The 26,480-nt window shown below is 50.7% G+C and overlaps 1 protein-coding gene across 8 annotated transcripts in view; it reads left to right on the forward strand.

Moving 5' to 3' along the window:
* GLI2 (GLI family zinc finger 2) overlaps positions 1-19,033 on the forward strand; it is a 252,688-nt gene extending 233,655 nt beyond the window's left edge. For 4 of the 8 annotated variants that reach the window (XM_035305106.3, XM_054257716.2, XM_035305111.3 and 1 more), the window contains 6 exons: positions 1,263-1,448; positions 4,729-4,878; positions 8,978-9,142; positions 11,127-11,408; positions 12,919-13,255; positions 14,833-19,033. In XM_035305106.3, the coding sequence (XP_035160997.3) occupies positions 1,263-1,448; positions 4,729-4,878; positions 8,978-9,142; positions 11,127-11,408; positions 12,919-13,255; positions 14,833-17,297 (3,585 nt within the window). In that variant the 3' untranslated portion in view covers positions 17,298-19,033. The remainder of the gene's footprint in view (positions 1-1,262; positions 1,449-4,728; positions 4,879-8,977; positions 9,143-11,126; positions 11,409-12,918; positions 13,256-14,832) is intronic. The other 4 variants (XM_035305109.3, XM_078329127.1, XM_078329128.1 and 1 more) reach the window with 1 other exon arrangement.
* The last annotated feature ends 7,447 nt before the right edge of the window (positions 19,034-26,480 follow it).

Genomic DNA, 26,480 nt, shown 5'->3' on the forward strand with positions numbered 1-26,480 from the left:
TATTGTATGACATGCTGTTGCCTTCCTGTTCAGACAAGTGGATCAGTTGAAAGGTCCTCTGAGAAACAACCAGGACTCCTTCTTGGAAGAGGTGTTTGCAGCTCTTATGGAAAAATCAGTTGGGGTTTGAGTCTCCACTGACAGCAGGGCGTCCTGAGGCCACTTTCTGCCACTCCCAGAAAGGGACTCGGCATTAGGAGTGAGACCATGACCTGGGCAGCTGTGGCACCTTATTGGGTCTCTGAAGCCAGTGAGCGTTAGGCTTTTTGACTATGGGGAAAGGTCATTCATCCCCCTGAGCCTGACTATACATGTTTTCCCCAGAGGCTATTTGGAAAGACGTTTTCCTGCTGTTTTTGGAGAGTTTGAAATGTGAAGGAAGTCTTGGTAACATCTGCCTCTGTGCCCGGCTTTGCTCCCAGCCTGCCTAGGAGACCAGTGGAATACTGGGGAGTCCTCAACAGCCCCTGTAGGCCCTCCGTGGGCTTTCTGTCTCTACTTGGGGCATCTGAGTCTCTCCCTATGCCCCAACCCCAGGCAGGTACCTGCCTGTCCTCATGTTGTCTGCTCAGAGGGTGGCCCTGGTAGCATCTGTGAGGGTGGGGATGGTCTTGCAGGTTAATTCTCAGCCTGTTGCCAGTTTGAGAGCAAAAGACTGTCCTCTTTGAAGGGCATTTCAGGCACCTGTTATCAGGTGAAAGAATTTCAGGTACCTGTGATCAGGTGAAGGAATGTCTCAGGGGTCTTTCCTTCACCTCCTTAAAATGGCCTCATGGGCCCTAATGTGGTCTGGAGACCCAAGTCCCAGACCTTGAGCACACTGTGAGTTCATGGGGAGGGTGTCAGATTCTTTCTGTTATACAATCATATCATGCAGATGCCCGTGTGTTAGGGCTGTGGCAAGAAAATCTGGTTCCCCACAGTGGAAATCAAACCAGACAAAAGACCCCACCCTGCCTTTCTCCTGTTCTCCTGGCATGGAGTAGACCCAGGGAGTGACAGAACACCTTGACAAGGACAAGAGGGCACTAGAGAGGAAGGAGGAGCAGCCCAGGACAGGCCATCTGACAAGGAGAGCTGTGGATGGGGGCTGAGCTGAGGAAAGGAGCTAAAAATCCTCCTGAGAAAGAGAGAGAGAGAGAGCATGTGTGTGTGTGTCTGTGTGTGTGTGTGTCTGCATGCATGTGTTGTGTGTGTGCATGCACACACTTGCATCCACACCTGTAACAGAATGCATGGGACTAACAGCGACCTCTTTTCAGGGCCAGTTGTCTGGACACGGCTCATGTGGGTGTGCCCTTCCCCTCTCCCAGGAGCAGCTGGCTGACCTCAAGGAAGACTTGGACAGGGATGACTGCAAGCAGGAGGCTGAGGTGGTCATCTATGAGACCAACTGCCACTGGGAAGACTGCACCAAGGAGTACGACACCCAGGAGCAGCTGGTGCACGTAAGCCTCTGAGCCCCCACCCAGCAGCCCGCCCACCGGGGGACTGCCCAAGCCACGCAGGATGCTGAGCCTTCCAGGGTCTCTACTAGAGAAAAGGGGCTGGAGGAGAGGCCCCAAGAGATGCCTGGGCTGCATCCTCTGCAAGTGGGAGGCACGATTACTTATGTGTGTCCTGCCTATTTTTTAAGACAGCTTCCAATACATATGTAATACAAGAGATTAAAAGAAAAAATAAGTAAATGAGACTATCAGGGAAAAGGGAACAATAAAATGAAACCAGGAATAGTTAGTATTAAAAACCGAGTGCTTTGAGCTATAGTCTATGTACTACAGACTATTTCTCTTGTGAGATTCCTAATAGCCAGTGCAAAGAGGGAAATACAATTAGTTAAACCAGCCAGCATCTACAAGATAATAAATGAAAGAAGCTTCTCCCATGACAGAAGGAGTTGACCATTTCCTCTTGGAGACTGTTCTCAGATACGCAGTGGATATGGGTGCAGGTGGGTGTCTACCCCGAGATCAAAGAGGAGGCTGCATAACCATGCCTGAGTACTGACAGCTCAGACAATTAGAGATGACCATGGGAGCCGGCGAGCCCTTCAGGGCAGGCCTCTTTGTCTCACTCCAAACTCTTACACTGCAGCATCCCTTATGTGGCAGTCAGGGTGATGTGTGCAGCGTGCAGAGTGGAGGCTTGGCATGGGAGACACCTGGCTCCAGACCTGTCCCCACCACAACCAGCTGCGTGGTTCTGAGCAAGCGACTCCACCTCTGCAAGCCTCATTTTTTTTCCTTTAAATCGGGGTGATGTTGCCCCACAGGATGCTCAGTCATGTTCTCAGGCACTCTGCACCTAGCAGCTCCCTCCTTCCTCCTCCTGCTCCCCACACCACCCCTGCATGGCTCTCTCTTCTCCATCCAGAAAGGAACTTAAATTCAAGAAAGCCCCCTCCCAACTCCCAACACACATTCCTTGGTGAATGAGTGTCTGTAAAGATGAACTCACTAAATTAGTAGTCCGATTGCTGGGAAGAGCAGACATGCATACATGTGCACACACACACGTGTACACATGTCTCCTGTTCATATTCGGAAGCCGTCCCAGAGGTGCTTGTTTCTCCCCAGCTCTGTGAACTTAGCATTTAGGACACACCAACTCCTCTGCTTCTTCTGTTTATGCAACTTGCTTCCAAATACTCTAGGTTTCTTTTGTGTTGGAGTTTTTCCTCCCAAACACTGTTCTCACCCAGAATACCAGAATTTCCCAGCAAAGGAGTGCAGCTGACATAGAACTGGTGAACCAAGGTCTTATCTAACCTCTTCCGGGTTTTTCAACTTGTGCCACCTCTGTGGGCTAAACGAGCCCTAGCTGGAGCAGGGGCCGTGGAGTTCTGAGTTGCAGAACAAATCAGTTAGAGGAAAGGAGGAGAGACGGACAGCCTCTCAGGCCAGGGGAAGGCCAAAGCCAGAGCATGCAGATGAGGATGTCAAAGACGTGCTCTGTGATAAGTGGGTCAGCTCCAAAGAGCAGGCATGGATTTCCTCAAACAAAGGCTGAGGGTCCCCAACCTGGAAGGAAGGGCTTTAGCCCAGGGCTTCTGCCTGTGCCCTGGACTGTCCTACAGCTATCAGTGGCCAGACTAGGCCCTGGAAAAAGCAGACCCCTTCACCCCGCTCTGTCTCTGTCTCTCTCTGCTCCTTGGAAAGATGGATGGAACAGGCACACAGGCGAGCTGGAGCCCCTGGTCGATTATTAACAATTTGTTGCCAAGTAAACCAATAAGAAAAAAATGAAAGGCATTGTCAGGAAGCATTTTTATCATTTGAAAGGCTTTAAAAATGGAAAGTGAGGCTAATATGATAAGATTTCTTTGGAAGTTCAAAGCGCTGTAGATTTCACATGCTCCAGCAGGGGCTTTCGTATGCATGACAATGGGGCCAGTCGCATAGGGTGTGAGGACCTGACAGTTTTCTGTCCTCTGGGGCAAGGCACTGCCAGTGCCTGATGCTTGGCTCTCAGGACAGCCTTGCAGGTGGCAAAGGTCCACAGTAGAAAGTCTAGCAGAACAATACTGCAGGCCGCAAATGCCAGCCACCCACGTAATTTACATGTCCTAGGAGTGCCTTTAAAAGGAGCAAAAAGAAACAGGTGAAGTTCATTTTAATATTTTTTATTTAACCCAATATATCTGAAATATTATTTCAACAGGTAGTTAATATAAAACATAATTATTGAGATATTGTATATTCTTTTTTTTTTTCCATTCTAAGTCTTTGAAACTGACATGTAGTTTGCACATCTAGCCCATCCTGGCTTGGGCCAGCCACATTTCAAGTGTGCAAGAGCCACATGGGACAAGTGGCTACTGTAGCAGACAGTATGGGTCTAGAGGTTGTGGGAGGGGGTGCTGGGAGGAAGTGAAGAACAGAGAAGGAAGGGGAGGCCTCCAAGACCTGAGTGTCCTGGTCTCGCCATCGGGATGGGTAAGCAAAGCCCCACCTGACCCGAGATATGTGGTGGGGTTAGTCGTGCTGCGCTGGCTTTCCCACCTCACTCGCCTAGGCTGTTTTCTCCCAGGGTGAGCCCCACGCAGTGCCCAGAGCCCACCATTAAGGTCAGATATGGCCCTGCCTAATCACCTGCCAGGGCCCTGGGCAGTCCACTGAACTCTTTGTGCCTTTGTGGAAAGGGGACAAAGCCATTATCTCATGGGTCAATACAAAAATAGAGATGAGCATGTGTTGTTTTTCTGTTATAACAAAACATGTTATTTACAAACCTCTGAAACAATGGGGCAAGCTTAGGAGACATTTCTCACGCACCCACTACGGGATGCTTGCCTTGCTTGCAGTTAATTACTTCCTACTATTTGCAGCCTGAGAGCATCTCACCCCAGAGCCCTGAGCCCAGGCTGGGGTGCATGGGATGTCTTTGCCCAGAATAGATGGTCACTTTGATGACTGATTGGAAAATGCAGGGAAGATAAGTGGTACACAGTAGGCCTTCATTAATGGCAGCTAGTGATTATTCACGAGGAGGCGTGGCCTGGCTTGTAGGGGTGATCTTGTTGGGTCAGTGGTCTGCACGTAGTAGGTGGGATGGGCAATGAGGAGCGTGGTCTGAACATAATAGGTGGGGTCAGCAGGGTGGGTGGTCTGCACACAGGTCGGGGAGGGCCAGGGGGCATGCCGGGGCGGGTGGTCAGCTGACAGCCGGGGGTGGTCTGTGCGCCTCGTGGCCCTGCTTACCCACTCCTGGGCATTTCCCTCCCGGCAGCACATCAACAACGAGCACATCCATGGGGAGAAGAAGGAGTTCGTGTGCCGCTGGCAGGCCTGCACGCGGGAGCAGAAGCCCTTCAAGGCACAGTACATGCTGGTGGTGCACATGCGGCGGCACACGGGCGAGAAGCCCCACAAGTGCACGGTGAGTGGCTTCTCCCCATTCCTGCTGTGGCATCAGGACCAGCCTGTCAGCCTGGCCAGGGGAATCGTGTTTGGAGGTGGCCAGCCACAGGCACACCTGGTGGAGCAGGCCACTGCAGGAGCTTTGGGACAGAAGCCTGTTCCCACCCTGCCTGTTTGGGTCCTGGAGGCCCCTTGCCTCGTGCTGTCTCAGACCTTGATGGATTTGCTCTCTGGGTGTGAGTGTCTTGGTAAGCAGAGAGAAGTGTGTGGGTGTGTCTGCGATTGTAAGCCCAAAGGCAGAGCTGCCTGCTGCAGTTTGCTTGGCTGGGTGACACTGGGCAGAGGGACTGCTCCATAGCACTCTGCAGAGAAAAAGAACATCACTGATGATTCAGAGCTTGAGCAACGATGCATTAAAACTCATTTGGGTTGAAGGTTTTTTGTTTATTTGTTTTTTGAGAAAGTCTCACTGTGTCACCCAGGCAGCTCATTGCAGCCTCCACCTCCTGGGATCAGGCAGTCCTCCCACCTCAGCCTCCTGAGTAGCTGGGACGCATGCCACCACACCCAGTTAATTTTTGTGGTTTTTTGTAGAGACAGGATTTCACCATGTTGCCCAGGCCACTCTTGAACTCCTGGGCTCAAGCAGTCCGCCTGCCTAGGCCTCCCAAAGGGCTCGGATTACAGGCTTGAGCCATAGCTCCCAGCTGAGTTATTATTATTTTTTTTTAGTGAGCTCAAAGACCTTTTCTATGGTCTCCTTTAGGAGGTCAACAGGACTTATGACTATAGTTCAAGAGACTTATTTTTTTGCCCCACAAAAGAGGACATGGTTTTAGCTGCAGCTGAAACATCTGGGAATTCCTCTTTATGAATTCCTGTTTCATAGATTCTGAGACAAACATTTTCAACTTAATATCTCTGAAGTCAGACTGTCTTAAAATCAGTGGTGTCCAGGATCCAGTGAAATATGCTACCCTTGTTGGCATGTCAGTTTTTTTATTGAGAAATAACTCTCTGTGCCTTTGTGGAGAGGGGATTATGTGGAAAGCCATTATCTCATGGATCACTACCAAAAACAGAGATGAACATACCATAAAGTTCACCCTTTTCAGAAAATGTACAATTTAGTTGTGTTTAATATATTCACAAATTTATACAACAATTACTACTAATTTCAGAACATTTTCATCACCCCAGAAAGATACCCTGTACTCATTAGCAGCCACTCCAAATTCTCTCCTTCCCAGAGCCCCGAACAATTACTAATCTGCTTTATCTCTATATGGATTTGTCTTCTGGAAATTTCATAAAAACTGAAATCATACAATATGTGCCTTTGTGTCTTGCTTCTTTCAGTTAACACATTTTCAAGGTTTCATCTGTGTAGTGGCATGCACATGTACTTTATTTCTTTTCATGGCTGTATAATATAACATTGAATGGCTAGACCATGCTTTGTTTATGCATTCATCAGTTGATGGATATTTGCATTGCATTGACTTTGGGGCTATTATGAACAATGCTGCTATGAATATGTATGTTCATATTTTTATATGGACATAACATTTTCACTTCTCTTGGGTATGTGTAACTAGGAATGGGATTACTAAGTCATATGGCAATTGAGGGACTGCTAGACTGTTTTCCAAAAACACTGTTCCATTTTAACTTTCTACCCACAATGAATGAGGGTTCTGATTTCCCCAGATCTTCACCAACACTGGCTGTTACCCATCTTTTTTATTCTAGCCTTATCCTACTGGGTATAGAGTCGTACTTTATTGTGTTTTTGATTGGTACTTCCCTAGTTAGTGACTAATGATGTTGAACTTCATTTTCAGGAGCTTACTGGCCATTTGTGTATCTTCTTTGGAGAACTGTCTACTCAAATATTGCCCATTTTGAAATCTGGGTGTCTTTTTGTTGTTAACTTGTAAGAATTTTTTACATGTCTAAGTTACTAGACCCTTATCAGATATACAACTTGCAAATAATTCTCCCATTCTCTCGGTTTTCTTTTCATTTCTCTGATACTTTTCTTTAAAGCACAAAAGTTTTTAATTTTGAGGTTGTCTAATTTTTTAATTGCTTGTGCTTTTAGTGTCATAGCTAAGGAACCATTGCCTAATCCAAGGTCACAAAAATTTACCTCTCTGTTTTCTTCTAAGATTTATACTTTATAAAGATAGACTTTTATTTATAGAAATATTGAATACTGGCACTCTAAAAAATTTAAAAAAATTTTTAAAGGAAATATATGTGTGTATAAGGGGTTTTATAATAAAGCTCTTCCATTGAGGTCTTTGGTCTGTCTGGAGTTGTTTGTTTGTTTGCTTGGAGACACAGTCTTCTCCCTCTGTCACCCAGGCTGGAGTGCAATGGTGCCATCTTGGCTCACTGCAACCTCTGCCTCCCAGGTTCAAGCAATTCTCCTGCCTCAGCCTCCCAGGTAGCTGGAATTCAGGCATGTGCCATCACACTGGCTAATTTTTTTGTATTTTTAGTAGAGACAGGTTTTCACCATGATGGCCAGGCTGGTCTTGAACTTCTGACCTCAGGTGATCTGCCTGCCTCGGCCTCCCAAAATGATGGGATTACAGGCGTGAGCACCATGCCCTGCCTGGAGTTAAGGTTTGTACATGGTATGAGGTAGGGATTCAGACTTACTCTTTTGCATGTGATTATGCAGTTGTCTGAGTTCATTTTGAAAAACTGTTCTTTCTACTTGAATGGTCTTGGCACTCTTGTCAAAACTCAATTGACCTTAAGTGTCTGGGTTTCCTTCTGAACTGCCAGTTCTATTGCGTGGATCTCTGTGTCTCTCTTTATACCACCACCACCTGCAGTCTTTATTACTGTCAATGTGTAGGAAGTAATTGGGACATATGAGTCCTCCAAATTTGTCCTCCTTTTGCAAGATTGTTCTGGCCCTTTGGGGCCCATTGCAACAAGTTATTTTCTTAACATCCTCAGTGGTGGCAAATCATAGCCCTTTGATGATATGAGCTGTGAGTTGTGGAAACAGATAAAAGGCATTTGGAGCCAAGCGTGCTCAATCAGACTGGTCAGGAATAAAGGGGAGGATGTGAGGAATGAGACAGCTCCTACTGGGATGTACGTGTCCTCCTGAGAGCAGTTTTCATACATCCATTCAGTGGCAACCGCAGTATCTTTGGAATAGCTGCAGAGCTCCCTGCAATGATCTCTTCTTCCTTCTCCCCGTCCTCCTTCCTCCCCTCTCTCCCACCTCCTTTCTTTCCTTCCTCTCTCCCTTGCTCCATCCTTTCCTCCTTCCTTCCCAAAAATGTTTCTTAAGTGCCTAGGTGCTAAATATTAGGAACACAGAAATGAACAGGACCAAGAAGATTCCTGCTCTGTGGAGCTGGTATTCTAGTAAGAAGGCTGGGTAACAAAATGATTAAGATCATTATAAATCATGCCAAGGGGAACAACGGAGAGAGGGTAGAGTGTTGTGATTGAGAGTATCAGAAAAACGCTCTCAGAGGGACCTGGGCCAGGAAACCGGATTGGGTGGGGGCTGCGAAAGGTTCCAGCCAGAAAAGCCAGTAGTAGGCAGAGCCCCAAGCCAGGAAGAACTGGGGGTCAAAGAACTGAAAGGAGACCAGCGTGGCCAGAGTGAAGGTGAGGGTGGCCGAGTCACTCAAGGACTTGAAAGAGTGAATTTATTCTCAGCACATTTTAGTGTGCAGAAAAATTATAATCGAGAGTGGTACTGGGAATCAGTTCAAAGTAATAGTTTAGAGTTTAATGATACAGGAATGTGCTGCTGATTTTAAAAAACAGAATATGTAACTGAAGACTTGATATGTTCCCAGTTTTGGTTTTAAAGACATGTGGAGATGACTTGCAGAATCCCCAGAATGAAACTTACGGGCGTCTCAGTGGTGGCACCCCCTGGCGGCTGGTGGTTTTTCATTTTCTCTTTGTACTTTTCAGCCCTTTCCAAGTTTTCAGGAAAGGAAAGTAACACCTTTAAAACGCATGCTTCTGGATGCACTGATGGGGTGGAGAAGAGTAGGGCAGGGGAACCAGCAGCCTGGCCTCCAGGTTGGGCCCCCTGGGGAGCCTTGACTGACTGAACCGCCTCCTTCTAGTTCGAGGGCTGCTCGAAGGCCTACTCACGCCTGGAGAACCTGAAGACGCACCTGCGGTCCCACACCGGGGAGAAGCCATATGTGTGTGAGCACGAGGGCTGCAACAAGGCCTTCTCTAATGCCTCGGACCGTGCCAAGCACCAGAACCGCACCCACTCCAATGAGGTACCCCCAAGGGGCACACACTTGGCATGCACATGGGGGCCACACCAACACCCCATGGCTTGTAGGCATCTGCAGGCCAGTGGATAGCCAGGTGCCTGGTGTCCTTCCCCCACCCCTGACCAGCTGCACATCCTCAGACACAGACCAAGACTCTGAGACCTGGACAGACCAGTCTCTCTCTCTGCCACATCCTCTCCTCTAAAAGATGCCCCATGAGGTCCCATGGCGTACTGACCCTCTCTGTGCCTCCATTTCCTTATCTCTGTAATAAATATAATAGTGCCCTCCTCAGAGGCCATCGTGAGGTCCTTGGGAGCTGAAGTTGAGGCAGGGAAGTGGCCTCTCTGATCTCGGAGTGCTTAACATGCGTCTGCTCCCTGTTCCTCAGGGATGCTGGGTGGATTCTGCCTCCCCATCCTCTAGATGAGGAAACGAATACTCAGAGATGAAATGACTTTCCCCAGTACCAGAGGAGTGATGATTCCTCTGCAGCTGTGAAAATACCCTTGGTCACTGCTTCACACACCCAAATTCCCTTTCCACCACAAGCAGGTGTCCCACTGCAGAGCAGCTGCCCTGCTGCCTGGGGGAAGCAGAACAGTGCTGCCTGAGCTTGGCACTTGTTGACAGCCCCCTGGCCTGTTGGCTTGAGCAGCGAGCAGTGACATGCTCCAGCTGTTAGCATGGCCTGGGCCTGCCGTGGCTGTCGCCCCAGCAAATGGGGCACAGAGCAGCCCGTCTTCCTGGGTAGGCAGAGCCCCTATCTGTGAGAACCAGGGAGAGAAGCCAGGCAAGAGTTGGTGGTGTCCCAGCACAGTCACACAATGACTGTCACTCAGGCTTACTCAGAAAAGAATCTTTTTAAAAGTTTAGGCACATCCTAGACCCCAAAGGGACTTTGCTCTAATGCTTGTAAGAAGTTGGAGGGATTTTCAAAGGCATCTGAACCCCTGTGAGTCTCTATGGACAAGCGCCAGTCTTAGAGGGGAGTGTGTGTGCACATGTATGTATGTGTGTTTGTAAGTGTATGTGTGTGTGTATAGATGTAGGGGAGTATGTGTGTGAGTATCTGTATGTGGATATGAGTGTGTGTGCACTCATACTCCCCCGCATCTATACACATACACACCACGTCTACACAAAAACACAAACACATATACACATATGTATATGTGTATACGCTGGTAAGAAGTTAGAGGAATTTTCAAAGGCATCTGAACCCCTGAGAGTCTCTCACGTGTGGATGTGTTTATGTTTTTGTGTAGACGTGTGTGTGTGTGTACAGATGCGGGGGAGTATGAGTACACACACATATCCACATACAGATACAGATACCCACATACTCCCCCGTATCTGTACACACACACACACATACACTTACAAACGTATGTGTATATGTACTTGTGTATATGTGTTTGTGTTTTTGTGTAGACGTGGGGTGCATGTGTGTGTGTGTGTGTGCGCGTGCGCGCACATGTGCACGTGTTTATGGGTCCAGGACTGAGGTTCGGAAATCCTGTGTGTTCACCCTATTACTGATGACTAGGAACCTGTTCCTTTGCCTCCCTGATCCTGCCTTTCTTCCTCAGAGAAATCAGGGTTGCTAGCCCTGTCACACTGTACACGGAGCTCACACACTTGCTACTAGTACTAAAAACCTCACTGCCCTGTTCCCCGAGAGGCAGCACTGTGATTACACGAGGCGCGTGTGTACCCAGCCTCTTGTGGCAGGACTCCCCTTGGCCATGTGCTTAGCTGCATGAACAGGTGGCAGACAAGCCAGGCTACGGCCAGGCTCCTGCAGGCTTGGGTCAGGCATGGCCCTGTCCACGGAGCACTGGCTGCAAATTCGACAGAGCACTTACTGACGTTGCCAGCCAGGCTCTGCCGAGGGACATGGAAAGCTTCAGGAGAACAGGGAGAGCACCCTTCAAGGTTGATGCTTGTAGCCCCATCCATGACACAGGCCTGTTTCTGCCCCCAGAAACCCTACATCTGCAAGATTCCAGGCTGCACGAAGCGATACACAGACCCCAGCTCTCTCCGGAAGCATGTGAAAACGGTCCACGGCCCAGACGCCCATGTCACCAAGAAGCAGCGCAACGACATGCACCTCCGCACACCACTGCTCAAAGAGAACGGGGACAGTGAGGCCGGCACCGAGCCTGGCGGCCGTGCTTCTGAGGACAGCGCCGAGGCCAGTAGCACCAGCCACGCTGTGGAGGACTGCCTGCACGTCAGAGCCATCAAGACCGAGAGCTCCGGGGTAAGCGTAGCTGGGCAGCCCAGCCACGCAAGGCGACTCCATAGCCGCGCCCAGGAGTCCTAATCCACCCACTAACCTGACCGCGGTTGTGGGCTCTGCCCAGAAGTCCCCCTCTTAGGGCACATTAGTGTCCCTCCTCTCTCCTCCAACTTGGCTTTCCCTTCACCACCTTGGGTCTCACAGGGAACCTGTCCTGTCCAGGTCCCATTCTGCTCTGACCAGGCTCCTGCTGGGTATGTGGCAGTGCCCTAGATGAGGGGGATGCCGCCCCGTACGATGGGCCTACACAGGGCGGGGGTGGCCTCTGCATGTCTGCCTTTCCAGCCAGCACCCAAGCGCCGCTGCCAGCCCCACCCGTCTGTCCTGTCTCTGCATCCCCGCCCCTCTGGCGTCCACTCCTTTTGTTCTAACCACCTGTTCTTTGTCTCCACCTCTTTTTCCCAACTGTACCTCCCCTAAGGATAGACGGTACTGAGGTGAGCCAAGGAGCTGGGTGTGTGTGGGTGGGCTGGGGGAGTGAGGGTGGCTGGGGAGCTGGTTCATGCTGCTACCTGGCAGAGACTCCCCTGTCAGTCCAGGCCTCATAGGCCCAGGCAGGTAGGCCCAGACGGGCACACAGCAGGACACTACAGGTGGGGCCATTGCCCTTGGCAGCCAGAGTGGAGCTGGCAGGTGCTGGGGAGCAGGGGTGCCAGGCTGTGTCAGGGACAGAGTGACAGGGAGGCGTGCATCCAGGCTACTGAGGGTCCTGAGGGCCAAGCAGAAGAATATGGATGGCACCAATGGCAACACCTAGAAGGTCCCTGCTCCCATGAAGCCTTTGTCCTCCTGGGAAGGAAGATCGCAGCTCCCTAAGGAAGCTGGAATTTGGGGGTATTTGGCCTAGCAATGAGCCCAGAAGTGGTGCATCTGGGCTCAGATCCGAGTTCTGTGGATGCCATCCGATCTCTGGCATTCTGCACTGTGTACATGTGCCATGAGCTCCCTGCCCCACTCTACCTGACCCAGAGGGGAGGCTGCTTTGGGGTGGCCCTTTAGGTAAGGGCTGCATCCCACAGTCCCCTCCACGGTCATCCTTTCCCTGTCCAACAACCTGCCCCTGGCCTTTTGAGATCATCCTGTCTGGTTGAAGCCACCAAGTCAGCAGGTTTTCATTCCTCACCTCATCTGGGTACATGGCTGTTTGGGGGATTAAGTGCCTTCTTTCATGCCATACTGGGTGCCTTCTGCATGCTGCCTGCTGTCTATCCACCCACTAACCCTGCACTGGAATCAGTTCAGGTCCATGTCATAGGTGAGGAAGCCAAGGTTAAGAGAAGTGAAGTGACTTGACCATTTTGAGCAAACAGACTCGTGATGCTTTACATGCTCCTCTGCAAGGCAGCCTCCTTCCCTCACCCTGCAGCCCCACAGGCTGTGCAAGGGTGTGGTGCATGTGCAGGCCTAGAGGCAGGACCTGGTGGACTCTCACACCCTCTGAGTCTGTGCTTTCTTGCCTCGTCCCCTGCAGCTGTGTCAGTCCAGCCCCGGGGCCCAGTCATCCTGCAGCAGCGAGCCCTCTCCCCTGGGCAGTGCCCCCAACAATGACAGTGGTGTGGAGATGCCGGGGACGGGGCCCGGGAGCCTGGGAGACCTGACGGCGCTGGATGACACACCTCCAGGGGCCGACACCTCAGCCCTGGCTGCCCCCTCCACTGGTGGCCTCCAGCTGCGCAAACACATGACCACCATGCACCGATTTGAGCAGCTCAAGAAGGAGAAGCTCAAGTCACTCAAGGATTCCTGCTCATGGGCCGGGCCGACTCCACACACGCGGAACACCAAGCTGCCTCCCCTCCCGGGAAGTGGTGAGTGAAGGCCGGGTGTTTGCATACAGGGCGGGAGAGAGTCTGGGGCAGCACCAGCTAGGCTTACACCCACCAAGCACCAGTGCTATCTCACCGGATGCCTACAGGATCTTACCAGCCCAGTACAGAAAAGGAAACTGAGGCTCAGAGAGGTGAAACGCCTTACCCAAACCAATGGCAGAGGTGATAGCCTAGTCCATGTGGCTCCAAAACCCATGCTCCTTCAACTGCACCATGCTAAGTCCCTGTAACCCCCCAAAACAAGCAGGCCCTGCTCACATCATCCTCTTCTTCACCCAGTCATTCATTCACTGATTAGGCACTTGCTGTGGGCACCATGTCAAAGGCCCTAGGCAGGAGAACAGTTGAATTCCAGTCCCAAAGGAGCGTATGGTTAGAAGCTTGTGCCACCAGATTTACACCCTACTGCAGAATGAGCCGGGTACCGCCAAACCAGAGCTCAGGGTAGAGCTGTGCAGAGGAAGGAGAAAGCACGTTGAGCTGGGTACAAGCAGGGAGGACTTCATGGAGGAGGCAGCACTGTGCTTAGCCCCAGGAGGTGCCGGCCAGGCTCTGAGATGGAAGGCATCGTTAGTGAGCATGTCTTGGGTACCAACTCTGTGCCTGGGTTTGTGCTGGGTTGCCCACTGTGGTAGACACTGATGTACCACCTGCTCTCATTTGAAGGGAAGATTTGGTGTCCCAACTTTTGGGGACTGCTGGTAAATGGCCTTGAATTCTCAGCCACCTACAGGGATCTCCAGAGTTGCAGACAGATGCCCCACCCAAGGTCACCCCTTCCCAGCAGGCCCGCAGGCAATGACTGGTCACTGCAGGAGTATAAAGGTCCAGCCATCAAGATGAGGCTCAGAGAGGTGCCCAGCACAGGCAGCACTGAAGAGCCATTGGAGGTCCTGGGCTCCCCATGAGATCTTCCTGGGCTCACTTCTCCTCTGCCGGCTCTTGCAGCCTGTCTCTCCTTTCTTTCCTTCCATGGGTATAGACCTCAGGGCACTCCCTGTAATATCCTGCTCCTTCAGCTCCAACTCAGGGGAGCCCAGGTGACAACACCTCCATGGACTGTGAGGGTGCAGTACCAGGAGACCGGCCTGGGCCTTACTGGGCTGCTCATCCCCTCCTCTGTGTAACTCAGTCCTATGGAGATGCGCATTTATCTACAGCTGGAGAAACTAAGGCCAGAGAAAGAATTCAGGGCTAGACAGATTAAGGCAGGGACTTAGGCCTCCTGACTTCCCTCGCCCACTCTTAGCATTAAGTGTCACCCTTTGTTTACATATCGCTTTTTCTTTCCCCTTCTTGATTGAAAACCATCTGGTCACTGGTCATGGTGGCACATGTGTGCCCTAGCTACTCCAGAGTCTGAGGAGGGAGGATCCCTTGAGCCCAGGAGTTCAAGGCGAGCCTGGGAAACCCTGTCTCTACAAAGAGAAAAAGAAAGAAAACATGCATCTCCTGAGTGTCTCCTGGGTTCCGGGCCCAGCGCCATGACTGAGCATGGTCAAAGCAAGCAGCCACCCGAGCCTTGTCCCGGTGCTGACCCCTCTGCTTTCCCGCAGGCTCCATCCTGGAAAACTTCAGCGGCAGTGGAGGCGGCGGGCCCTCGGGGCTGCTGCCCAACCCGCGACTGTCGGAGCTGTCCGCCAGCGAGGTGACCATGCTGAACCAGCTGCAGGAGCGCCGCGACAGCTCCACCAGCACTGTCAGCTCGGCCTACACCGTGAGCCGCCGCTCCTCCGGCATCTCCCCCTACTTCTCCAGCCGCCGCTCCAGCGAGGCCTCGCCCCTGGGCGCCGGCCGCCCGCACAATGCCAGCTCTGCAGACTCTTACGACCCCATCTCCACCGATGCGTCGCGGCGCTCAAGCGAGGCCAGCCAGTGCAGCGGCGGCTCCGGGCTGCTCAACCTCACGCCGGCGCAGCAGTACAGCCTGCGGGCCAAGTACGCAGCGGCCACGGGCGGCCCCCCACCCACCCCGCTGCCGGGGCTGGAGCGCATGAGCCTGCGGACCAGGCTGGCGCTGCTGGATGCGCCAGAGCGCGTGCTGCCCCCCGGCTGCACACGCCCGCTGGGGCCGCGGCGTGGCAGCGATGGGCCGACCTATGGCCACGGCCACGCAGGGGTCGCACCCGCCTTCCCTCACGAGGCTCCGGGCAGCGGCGCCAGGCGGGCCAGCGACCCTGTGCGGCGGCCCGATGCCCTGGCCCTGCCGCGAGTGCAGCGCTTCCACAGCGCCCACAACGTGAACCCCGGCCTGCTGCCGCCCTGTGCCGACAGGCGAGGCCTCCGCCTGCAGAGCCACCCGAGCACCGACGGCGGCCTGGCCCGCGGCACCTACTCACCCCGGCCACCCAGCATCAGTGAGAACATGGTGATGGAGGCCGTGGCGGCAGGAGCGGACAGCGCAGGAACCGAAGCCGACCTGGGGCTGCCGGAGGACGACCTTGTGCTGCCCGACGATGTGGTGCAGTATATCAAGGCGCACGCCAGTGGCGCTCTGGATGAAGGTGCCGGGCAGGTGTATCCCACGGAAAGCACTGGTTTCTCTGACAACCCCAAACTGCCCAGCCCGGGGCTGCATGGCCAGCGGAGGATGGTGGCTGCGGACTCCAATGTCAGCCCCTCTGCCCCTGTGCTGGGAGGATGCCAGCTGGGCTTTGGGGCACCCTCCAGCCTGAACAAAAATAACATGCCTGTGCAGTGGAACGAGGTGAGCTCCGGCACAGTGGACGCCCTGGCCAGCCAGGTGAAGCCTCCACCCGTTCCTCAGGGCAACCTGGCGGTGGTGCAGCAGAAGCCAGCCTTTGGCCAGTACCCAGGCTACAGTCCACAAGGCCTACAGGCGAGTCCTGGGGGCCTGGACAGCACACAGCCACACCTTCAGCTCCCCAGCGGAGCCCCTTCCCAGGGCATGCCCAGAGTAAACTACATGCAGCAGCTGCGACAGCCAGTGGCAGGCAGCCAGTGTCCTGGCATGACTACCGCTATGAGCCCCCATGCCTGCTATGGCCAGGCCCACCCCCAGCTGAGCCCCAGCACCATCAGTGGGGCCCTCAGCCAGTTTGCCCCATCCTGCAGCAGCATGCCAGCCAAGCCAGGCCATCTGGGACACCCACAGCAGACAGAAGTTGCACCTGACCCTACCATGATGGCCAACCGCCACAGGGAACTCGGGGTCCTCAATTCAGCCCTGGCTGGAGTGCCACCACCTCACCCAGTCCAGAGCTACCCACAGCAGAGCCATCACCTGGCAGCCCCCATGAGCCAGGAGGGCTACCACCAGGTCCCCAGCCTTCTGCCTGCCCGCCAGCCTGGCTTCATCGAGCCCCAGCCAGGCCCAATGGGAGTGGCTACAGCAGGCTTTGGCCTAGTGCAGCCCCGGCCTCCACCCGACCCCAGCCCCGCTGGCCGCCACCGTGGGGTACGTGCTGCGCAGCAGCAGCTGGCCTATGCCAGGGCCACAGGCCATGCCATGGCTGCCATGCCCTCCAGTCAGGAGACAGCAGAGGCTGTGCCCAAGGGAGCGATGGGCACCATGGGGTCGGTGCATCCCCAGCCGCCTCTGCCAGACTCGGGGCCCCCGGACCACAGCATGCTCTACTACTATGGCCAGATCCACATGTATGAACAGGATGGAGGCCTGGAGAACCTCGGGGGCTGCCAAGTCACAAGGTCCCAGCCACCACAGCCACAGGCCTGCCTGGACAACATCCAGCCCCAGCCCTTGCCCTCACCAGGAGTCAACCAAGTGTCCAGCACTGTGGACTCCCAGCTCCTGGAGGCCCCCCAGATTGACTTTGATGCCATCATGGATGATGGCGATCACTCGAGTTTGTTCTCGGGTGCTCTGAGCCCCAGCCTCCTCCACAATCTCTCCCAGAACTCCTCCCGCCTCACCACCCCCCGAAACTCCCTGACCCTGCCCTCCATCCCCGCAGGCATCAGCAACATGGCTGTTGGGGACATGAGCTCCATGCTCACCAGCCTCGCGGAGGAGAGCAAGTTCCTGAACATGATGACCTAGAGCCCCGAGCACCTGGCGCTGAGTGCACCCAGAGAGGTCATCGCTGCCCAGAGCCTAGGGGTTCCAGCTGTTTTGTCTTTTTCCAAAAAGTGTTAAATAGGCATGAGGGGTTGTTGCCTAATGGCCGTTCAGACGACGGATGTTGTAAGAGAAGGTTTATGGGCATCCTCTCTGGTCTTCTGCATTATCCCTCAGAACAATGGAAGAAGTCTCCATAGAACAGGAAAAAATGCAAAACTCATTTATACCGTGCTCTCCAGCCTTTAGTGCCTACGGGACCACTCTGTTCTGGCTTCCTCATGGCTGACATTTGGCTAAAGAGGGATTACTCTGGCCAAAGGCTTTCCAAGGATATGCAGAAAGAGGGTAGGGAGCATTTGGGTTTGAATCTGAATGCCATACTGGATATTCTGGAAATGTAAGCTTCTTCTGCTACTTGGCAGGAAGAGGAATTCCTGGTCCCACCTGAATTCCTCTATGAAGCCTAACTCTTGAGGTCTCCAAGGTCCCTTGTCATAGAGGAAAAGCACAGATGATACCTGGATGATTCAGAAGCACATTCTGAGTCCAGGTTTGGTAGAGCTGGCTCTTCTACCCCATAAAGCTGAGTTGGGACTGGCAGCCCATCCAAGCATATATGAATGAATAAAGTATTAAGTATCACCAGAAAAAGGAAAGAAAAAATGTACTCCTCGGGGCAAGCCCAGAAGCTGCCCTGGCCTCTCCAGACCGTGTTTACAGTGTTTGCATGTAGAATGTAGCCCTTCCTGAAAAGAAGACTTGTTTCTAAATACCTCAGGGCTGCTGGAGCCGCTGTGGGTTACAGATCTTCGAAGGCCTCAAGGAGTGAAGGTGCACTCGAGGCAGAGCCTCAGGCCGCCCTGGGGATCTCCCAGTAGGAAGACGAAGTCATGTGTTTACCCAATCCTGTTTCTCCAATGCAATGGCCACCCATTTACCACAAAAAACTCCACGGCCTGACAGAAGCCCAGGCTCCCCAGCACTCACCAGCAGCCCAGTGTTCTCCACCAAGCCACAGCATGCAGGCCTGATGTCCTCCGGATTCCCTACCTTCTGCCCCCGCAGTCACTGGGCAGAGAATGATGGCGTGTGGTGGTATGGGTGGGAGTGGAAGGGGGAGGGGCTGATCCTCAGGTCATTGAATTTTCCTTGTCAGTGTGACCAAGACCCACCTGGCAATGGAATTTGGAACTGGCTTCAGGAGACATTATTCCTGGACACACTGGAGGGTGAATTGGTGCATCTTCCACACCACACACACACACACACACACCCCAAACCTTCTCATGGGGAATGTGTGGCAACCTTGCCAAACTAGCAGCACCACTCAGCATGTGACTCTGACTGTGACCTTGGCCTCAATGAGGAACTTCTTAGGAGAGTTTGAGGACAAGGCCATCACCATCTGGGCCCCCTGCACCCCGGCGTATCAAAGTGTCCAGAGACAAGGCCAACTGCAGGTGAAAGCCAGGGAACATTGCTAAGCGTCCGTGGCTCTGCAGTGGTGTTCACTGCCTTCCCGTTAGGATTTTCCTTGCTAGTCCCAGCCTGTATATATTCTGTACAGAAGACATCCCTGAATATACTGTAGGTGAGTCATCCAGCCAAATTTATATCTCCAAAACATTTTTAGCTTTTTCTACATGCTATGAATTGAGATGACATGCTCAACTTGTAAATAAGTCTTTTTGTACATTAAAAAAGTAATTTTTTCATAATTTATCTTGTCTATCTGCCTCTCCCTTGACAGTAGTTAATGAGAACCTGGGCAGTAAATTTGGTGCATTCCAGCAGAAATTAGGCTGTATTTTTTCTTAACGGTGTCAAAATTGACTATCCCGCCTTTGCCAAGAAATGTTTAATGCTGAGGCATTTACTGGCTGTTTGTTTGTTGTCTCCTTGGGTCTGGGCGGGGTTTGACATTTCACAGTGAATATCCGACTGCTGTTCCGGGGAGCTGCTCTGAGCATCTGTATGCATTGCAGGCCAGGGCTAGACCCAAACACTCTTGAACTGTCCCTTTGGCGGGCACTCTGATGGAGCACATTTCATCGGGGGGCCAGGGTGAGATGGGCAAACCCCCAAGGCTGTGTTGCAGGCAGAGCGAGTCAAGAGCAGGCAGGTGGCACCTCCAGGATGCCCAGCAGCTGGCCTTGGCAAAAGGTGTGGTTCTTCTTGACCCAGAGTCTTACGAACTAAAAGGACAGGTTTTCTGCCCTTCACACCCTGCACACACACCCAACATACAGGGGTGGACCAGGGCTAGAGGAACGCTAATGAGCACTCCATCTGGAAAGGGAGGCAGAGGCACACAGCAGTCGCTGGTTCAGGCATCTGAAGTCCTGCAGGGCGAATGTTGCAGAGCCCCTGCTCTGGGGGTGGGTGCTCCCTGAGTGGCTCCCGGGCCATCATGCTCCACAGCTCTAGCTTCTACCACTGGGGCCTTCTTCCTTTCCCATCATCCTTTCAACGTCTGATGAGGATATTGGAAAATAGTCCTTTTGGCAATGGAGTAACTTTCAGCTTCTTCCTGCCTGTAGGAAGTTGGGAACCTGAAGTTCTTTACGTTCCAACAGTCTCAGTTTCCTTTGAGTCCTGGGCGATGCCTTTGCTCAGGGCGATCTCTCAAGCATCAGGCTAGTTTTCTATGTATTTGACGCCAGCCCACTGGGTGTCAGAAGCCACACCCAAATTCCTTTGGCAGTGTGCCTCTCTACACTTCACAACATATACACCCACATCAGGCTGCTGCGGGCCACACCCTGATAGTTTGTAGGCACCCCGTTGTCGCTGAAAGGATATGCTCGATGCCACCATATTCCTTGGAAGGACCTGATGACAATGGGCATTAGCATAGAGAGCATATCCCTGATGTCATCTCTACTCTGAAGCATCCTTCACCAACATAGCACTGGATCTGGGCTTTGCCTCCCAGGCCAGATACCAAGCTGATGCAGAAATAATTACTTTTATGCCACAATTATTTTGCACCAACCTATTAATTTGAGGACCTTCTACTGGCTGAAGAGCCCATAGATGGGAGGTGATTCTGTTTTCTAAATTCTGCTTGTACACTGGCCATTTCCTTTCTGAACTCGTCTCTTACGTGTAGAGCCTTATCATTTGCAGCTCAAAGAAGCTCATGTTTACAGTATTCTGCCTGGAAACCATCCTGCCTGACTCCAGTAATTCATAGGTACATTTTCTCCCTCCCAAAGTATCATAGGCAATAATTTTACCAGCTGTTTCTCCACCACATAACACAGGTCACTTTTTTTTTTTTTTTTTTTGCCATTTTTCCCAACCGCCTCTGTATTTTCTCACTGCTCAGTTCCAAACCTCTGCTACGGATTTAGGAGCAGCAGCCTCCGATTCTAGGTGCCAATTCCAGAAAAAGTTAACTGCAGCCCAGCAGTGCTGTCTAATAAAAATGCTTACAACAGGAGGCATCTGTTTAGCTCCTAAGTCTGCAAGTCAGCTGAGGTGGACTTAGTGTGGCTGGGCTTGCTGGACCTGCTTAGCTCTGCTCTTGTGTCACTCCTCCCCCCAGGACCAGAGGATTGCTCGGACATCTAGTGGTGACAGCAGAAGGACCAATGGGCAAGAGATAACACAGGATGTCTCTTTGGACCTAGCTTAGGAACAGGGAGCAAGGCATATGGCTGAGCCCCAGGTTGGTGGAACTAAGAAGCTCACTTCCATACAATGAGGGGAGACAGGTATCTGAGCAACAATCCAGACCAGGCATAGTGGCACACACCTGTAATCCTAGCACTTTAGGAGGCCGAAGGATTGCATGAGCTCAAGAGTTCAAGACCAGCCTGGGCAAAATGGTGAAACCCTGTCTCTCTCTATAAAAACTAGAAAACAGCTGGGCATGGTGGCATGCACCTGAAGTCCCAGGTACTCGGGAGGCTGAGGTAGAAGCATTACCTGAGCCCAAGGAGGTGGAGGCTGCGGTGAGCTGTGATGGCAACACTGCACTCTAGCCTAGGCAACAGGGTGAGACCTTGTCTCAAAAAAACAAGAAAACAACAAAAAAAATTTCAACCTACCACAGCCTCAGTCCAGCTTTTATCACAATAAGACCAACATGCAACTTCCATCTGTCTGCTGACTCTGTATTTTAGATGGTTCTAAACCCAGAAGAAATTAGCCAGGTGTAGCGGTATATGCCTGTAGTCCCAGCTACTGGGGAGGCTGAGGCAGGAGGATTGCTTGCAGGAGGACTGCAGCCCAAGAGTTCATGGCTGGAGTGATTGGACCACTGTCCTCCAGCCTGAAAGACAGAGTAAGACCCCAGTTCTATAAAATAAAAAATAAATACACCCAGAAAAGGATGACAGTAGCAGGGGGTTCTTTCTTATTCTTTTTTCTTCTTTCTCCTTTCTTTGTCTTTTCCTTCCTTCTTCATCCTCTTCCTCTTCCTGTTCTTCCTCTTTTCCTTCTTTCTCTTCTCCTCCTTCTCCTTCTCCTTTCTCTCCTTATTCTTCTGTTGTTGCTGTCTTCTTGTTCTCCTCCTCCTCCTCCTTCTTCTTCCTCTTGTTCTTTCTTCTTCTTTCTTCTTCTTCTTCTCCTCCTCCTCCTCCTCCTCCTCCTTCCTCTCTCTCTCTCTCTCTCTCTCTCTCTCTCTCTCTCTCTCTCTCTCTCTCTCTGGAGGGAGTGATCAACTAACAGGGAAGGCATGAAAGATCAAGAAAAGTATCTGGCTGGGAGGAGAAAGATGATCAGAAAAAAATAACTAAAGGGTACTAGGCTTAATACCAGGGTGATGAAATAATCTGTATGACAAACTGCAACGACACAAGTTTACCTATGTAACAAAGGCACTTGTACCCTTGAACTTCAAATGAAAGTTAAAAAAAAAGTCTGATTCAGGTTTTGAAAGATTAATAGGAGTTTGTCTGAGGGGACTGGAGATCACTCATCAGAAACCATGAAAGCCAGGAGTAAGTGAAATATTTTTAAAGTGCTGAAAGAAAAGAACTGCCAACCCAGAACTTGTTATTCATGAAAATATCCTTCAGAGATGAAAGTAAAACAGATACTGTGAGATAAATGGACATCCTCAGATAAAGGAAAACTATGAGGATTAATTGCCCATATACCTGCCCTGGAAGGCAGAAGGGAAGTGATCCTAAAGAAAACGTGGAGCATCAGGACTGCAGGAAGAGTAGCGGAAGTGGTAAGTGTCTGAGTGAATACGGTAACCTACTCCTACCTCTTGGGTTCTTTAACATACGTTCAACATATAAGAGAAAAAAAAGTATAACATCGTTTGATGGAGTTTTCCATGTATGTAGATGTCATAAAGACGAGTATTAGGTAAGTGGAGAGGGTTAAGGACCTTTATGGGGTTCTAGAATTCCATTTCACTTGAAGTGGGAAAGTATTGATCTGCAGACTGTGCATATATATATACATATATATATTCTAATCCCTGGTGCAACCAGAAAAAGACCAAACAAACTATACAAATGATGTGGCAAAACCATAATAGAGACATTGAAATGGAATACTAAAAACATGTTCAAATAACCCAAAGAGGGCAAAAAGGGGCAGTAGGAATAATAACAACAAAAAGAAGCAACAGAGAAAAACAAAGAATGAAATGGTAGGCCTAAATGCAAACATACCAATAATTACATAAAATAAAAGCATCTAAAAGCCTCAATTAAAAGACACGATAAAGTTGGAGCACTCACGCAACCTGGGTTTAAGACATACTATAAAGCTGCCATCATTAAGACAGGGTGGTATTGGTGATGGGAAGACACAGCTCAATGGAACAGAGCAGAGCAGGGTCACACACTGTAGCTCAAAGGCCAAATCTGGCTGATCTGGTTTGGCTGTGTCCCCACCCAAATCTGGCTGCTCTGGTTTGGCTGTGTCCCCACCCAAATCTGGCTGATCTGGTTTGGCTGTATCCCCACCCAAATCTCATCTTGAATTGTAGTTCCCACAATCCCCACGTGTTGTGGGGGGGGCCTGGTGTTTCCTGTAGAGCTAATATAAAATACAAAACCAAAATCTTTTATGGTAATTGAATCATAGGGATGGTTACCCCCAATCTGTTCCCATGATAGTGAGTGAGTTCTCACAGCATCTGATGGTTTTATAAGGGACCTTTCCCCCTTTGCTCAGCACTTCTCTCCCTGCCACCTTCTGAAGAAGGAAGTGCCTGCTTTCCCTTCAGCCATGAGTGTAAGTTTCCTGAGGCCTCCCAGCCATGCACATCTGTATAAACCTCTTTCCTTTATAAGTTTCCCAGTCTCAGGTATCTCTTCATAGCAATGTGAGAATGGACTGATACATACTGGCCATGGTCTCTTTTTGTATGACCTGTGAGCTAAGAATGGTTTTTACATTTTTAAAGGTTTTTTAAAATATAATAAATGCATATGAAGCAGAGATCATATGGCCCACAAAACCTAAAACATTTACTATTTTACCCTTCACAGAAAACATTTGCCAACCCCTGAAATAGAGAATCCAGAAATAGACCCACAAAAATATGACAATGGATTGTGAACAAAGGGGCCGAGGTAATTCAGTGGGAAAAGGATAGTCCTTAAAACACAGGATGTTGAAACAACTGGATATCCATAGGCAGAAAAAAATGAACCTTAACCTAAACCTCATACCTCACAAAAATGGCCTCTAAATAGATCATAGAGCCAATATAAAATATAAAACCATAACATTTTTTTTAGAAGCAGCCATGGTATAAAAAATCTTTATGCCCTGAGGTTAGACAAAAATTTATTATACATGACACCAAAAAACATGACCCATAAAAGAAAAATTTGGGAAATTGGATTTCATAAAATGTTAAAACATATGTTCTCTGTAAGAAATAAGAGAATGAAAACACAAGATGCAGACTGCGAGAAAATAATTGTTTCATCATCCATCCAGCAAAGGACTTGTATCCAGAGTATATACAGAACTCTCACGATCAACAGTAAGAAAACAAATCATCCAGCTTAAAAATGGGCAAAATATTTGAACAGATGCTTCCCTAAAGAGGATATATGGTGGCACATGAGCACAAGAAAGGCTGCTCAGCATCATTAGCCACTAGGGCAATCTGAGCTTAAGCACAGTTAGATCCAGCCAGCAGGCCTCTGCATGGCAGCCACTCTTTTCTACACCGGGAAGATGTATCTTCACTTCCTTACAGAGCTCCAGGCCCAGCCCATGGGAAGTGACAAGGGGTCTTGAACCCCACTGTCCTCATCTGTGAGACACAGGTTTGATAAATTGCCCATCCCAAAAACCCTTTCAAGGATGAAATGAGACCAAATATGTAACATATCTCAGCCTTAGCGAGTGTTCAGTAAAGATGTCTCTGTGCTGAGAGACATCATCATCACAGAAATATTCCTTTGGCTAATAGATTTGGAACAGAAATATCCCTGGAAAAGATTACCCTGAGTCCCACTATTGCAAGAACTCATTTCATCAGTAACTTCGTTCCTAAAAATTGGTCTGAAGGTGTTTTTGAGGCCCAGTAACTTTGCAGCAAGTCCACTTGGCTAGCCTGAACCATGTTTCTCAGAATTCCTGCTCCTGTGTGTTTCGTGAGGCTGGGTCACAAGAGAGATTCTTGTGGGCGAGTTGCAGGGACAGAGGGAGGCAGCAGGCATTTCAAGACCCATTTATGTTGGCGATTACTTGCAGGCTCTGCCCATCTTTGTGGGGCAGCCATCTGGTCCTCCACCTTCCCCAGCTCCTCCTTCAGCTGCCCCACCTCCGGGCCAGGCATGTGTGTTTAGTGCCATGGTGAGGGCCCTGGCTTCAGAAAGACATTCATACCACCAAGGCCAGAAGCAACAAGTGCTGACAGCTCTGAGTCTGTCCTTGTGGGCTCCAGCTTGTCCTTGCTCCCCAGTCTACAGGTATCTTCCCTTTCTGACCACCTACCTGTCGGCTTCAAGTTCCAGCATTAGACACAGCAAAAGGGCCCTACATAGACCACTTGACCTTAGGATTGCAAAATGCCAGGTCCCTGCAGCAGATCCATTCCTATATCTATCTACCCACCTATCTATCTAACTATTATCTAGCTAGCTATTATGATCTATCATCTCTCTATCTATCTAGCATGGTCTTTGTCTATCATCTGTCTTTCCATCCATCCATCCATCCATCCATCCATCCATCCATCCATCCATCCATCCCAGTGGTCCTGTGCTTCTGCTTAAGCTGTGGCTGATAACATGACCAGGGAAGGAAGGTACCTCTGAAGGTCTGGCAAGGCTGACAAGGGCCAGCCTGGTGACCTGCCATAGCTACTGTGAGCAGGGTGCTACCCTAAGTGTTTGCTCTGTCCCAAGCACTATGCCATACACATTAAATCTCTTGGGCGGGTTATATTGCTGCAATAATATATGTTGGAAACAAACCATCCTCAAACTCCTAGGCTTAAAGCAATGATCATTTGTTCTCACTCTCCATGGGTTTCCCAAGAATGAACTGATCTATGCCAGGCCGGGGTCAATGGCCCAGCCCCACATTCTGAGGTCCAGACTGAAGGATCAGCAGTGACCCCAGGGAGAGTCTTCTCATGGTGAAGGCAGAAGTTCCAGAGGACATAGGAATTCGCTAGGTCCCCTAAGACCTAGGTTCAGAACTGGTCCACTGCTACTTCCATCCCTTTCTGTTGGCCAAAGCAAGTGACATGGCCAGACCCAAAGTCACAGAGGCAAGGAATTTCATCTGGCCCATAAGGAGGCAAGACTGGGGCATGGACTCCAGGCAAGGTGAAGAACTGGGACCGATGATTGTGTCTACCACTCGCAGTGTTTACTCTGTGGCAGGCACTGTGATAGGCAGTTTACATTAATGGAGTTCTGCAATCCTCACAGCAACCCTACACGACAGATAGGAACTATATTATCTCTAGTTAGGTTAACTTGTCCAAGATTGCATTGCCACTAAGTGGCAGATGAGGATTTAGACTCAGGCGGTCTAACCCCAGTGCCCTCGCCTCACTGTGTGAGAGAGTGGTGAGCAAAATGAGGCTTGCCGACAATGGGGGAAAGTAGCATGAACCACATAAAGGAGAACTGCAGCTCTCAGGGCCGTGAAAGCTCATGGTACTGTGAGACAATGTAATAGGCAGATTTGATCAAGTCGGGGAGTTTAGAGAAGACACCC

Source organism: Callithrix jacchus, chromosome 6, assembly GCF_049354715.1.
Source record: "Callithrix jacchus isolate 240 chromosome 6, calJac240_pri, whole genome shotgun sequence".
Taxonomy (NCBI): domain Eukaryota; kingdom Metazoa; phylum Chordata; class Mammalia; order Primates; family Cebidae; genus Callithrix; species Callithrix jacchus.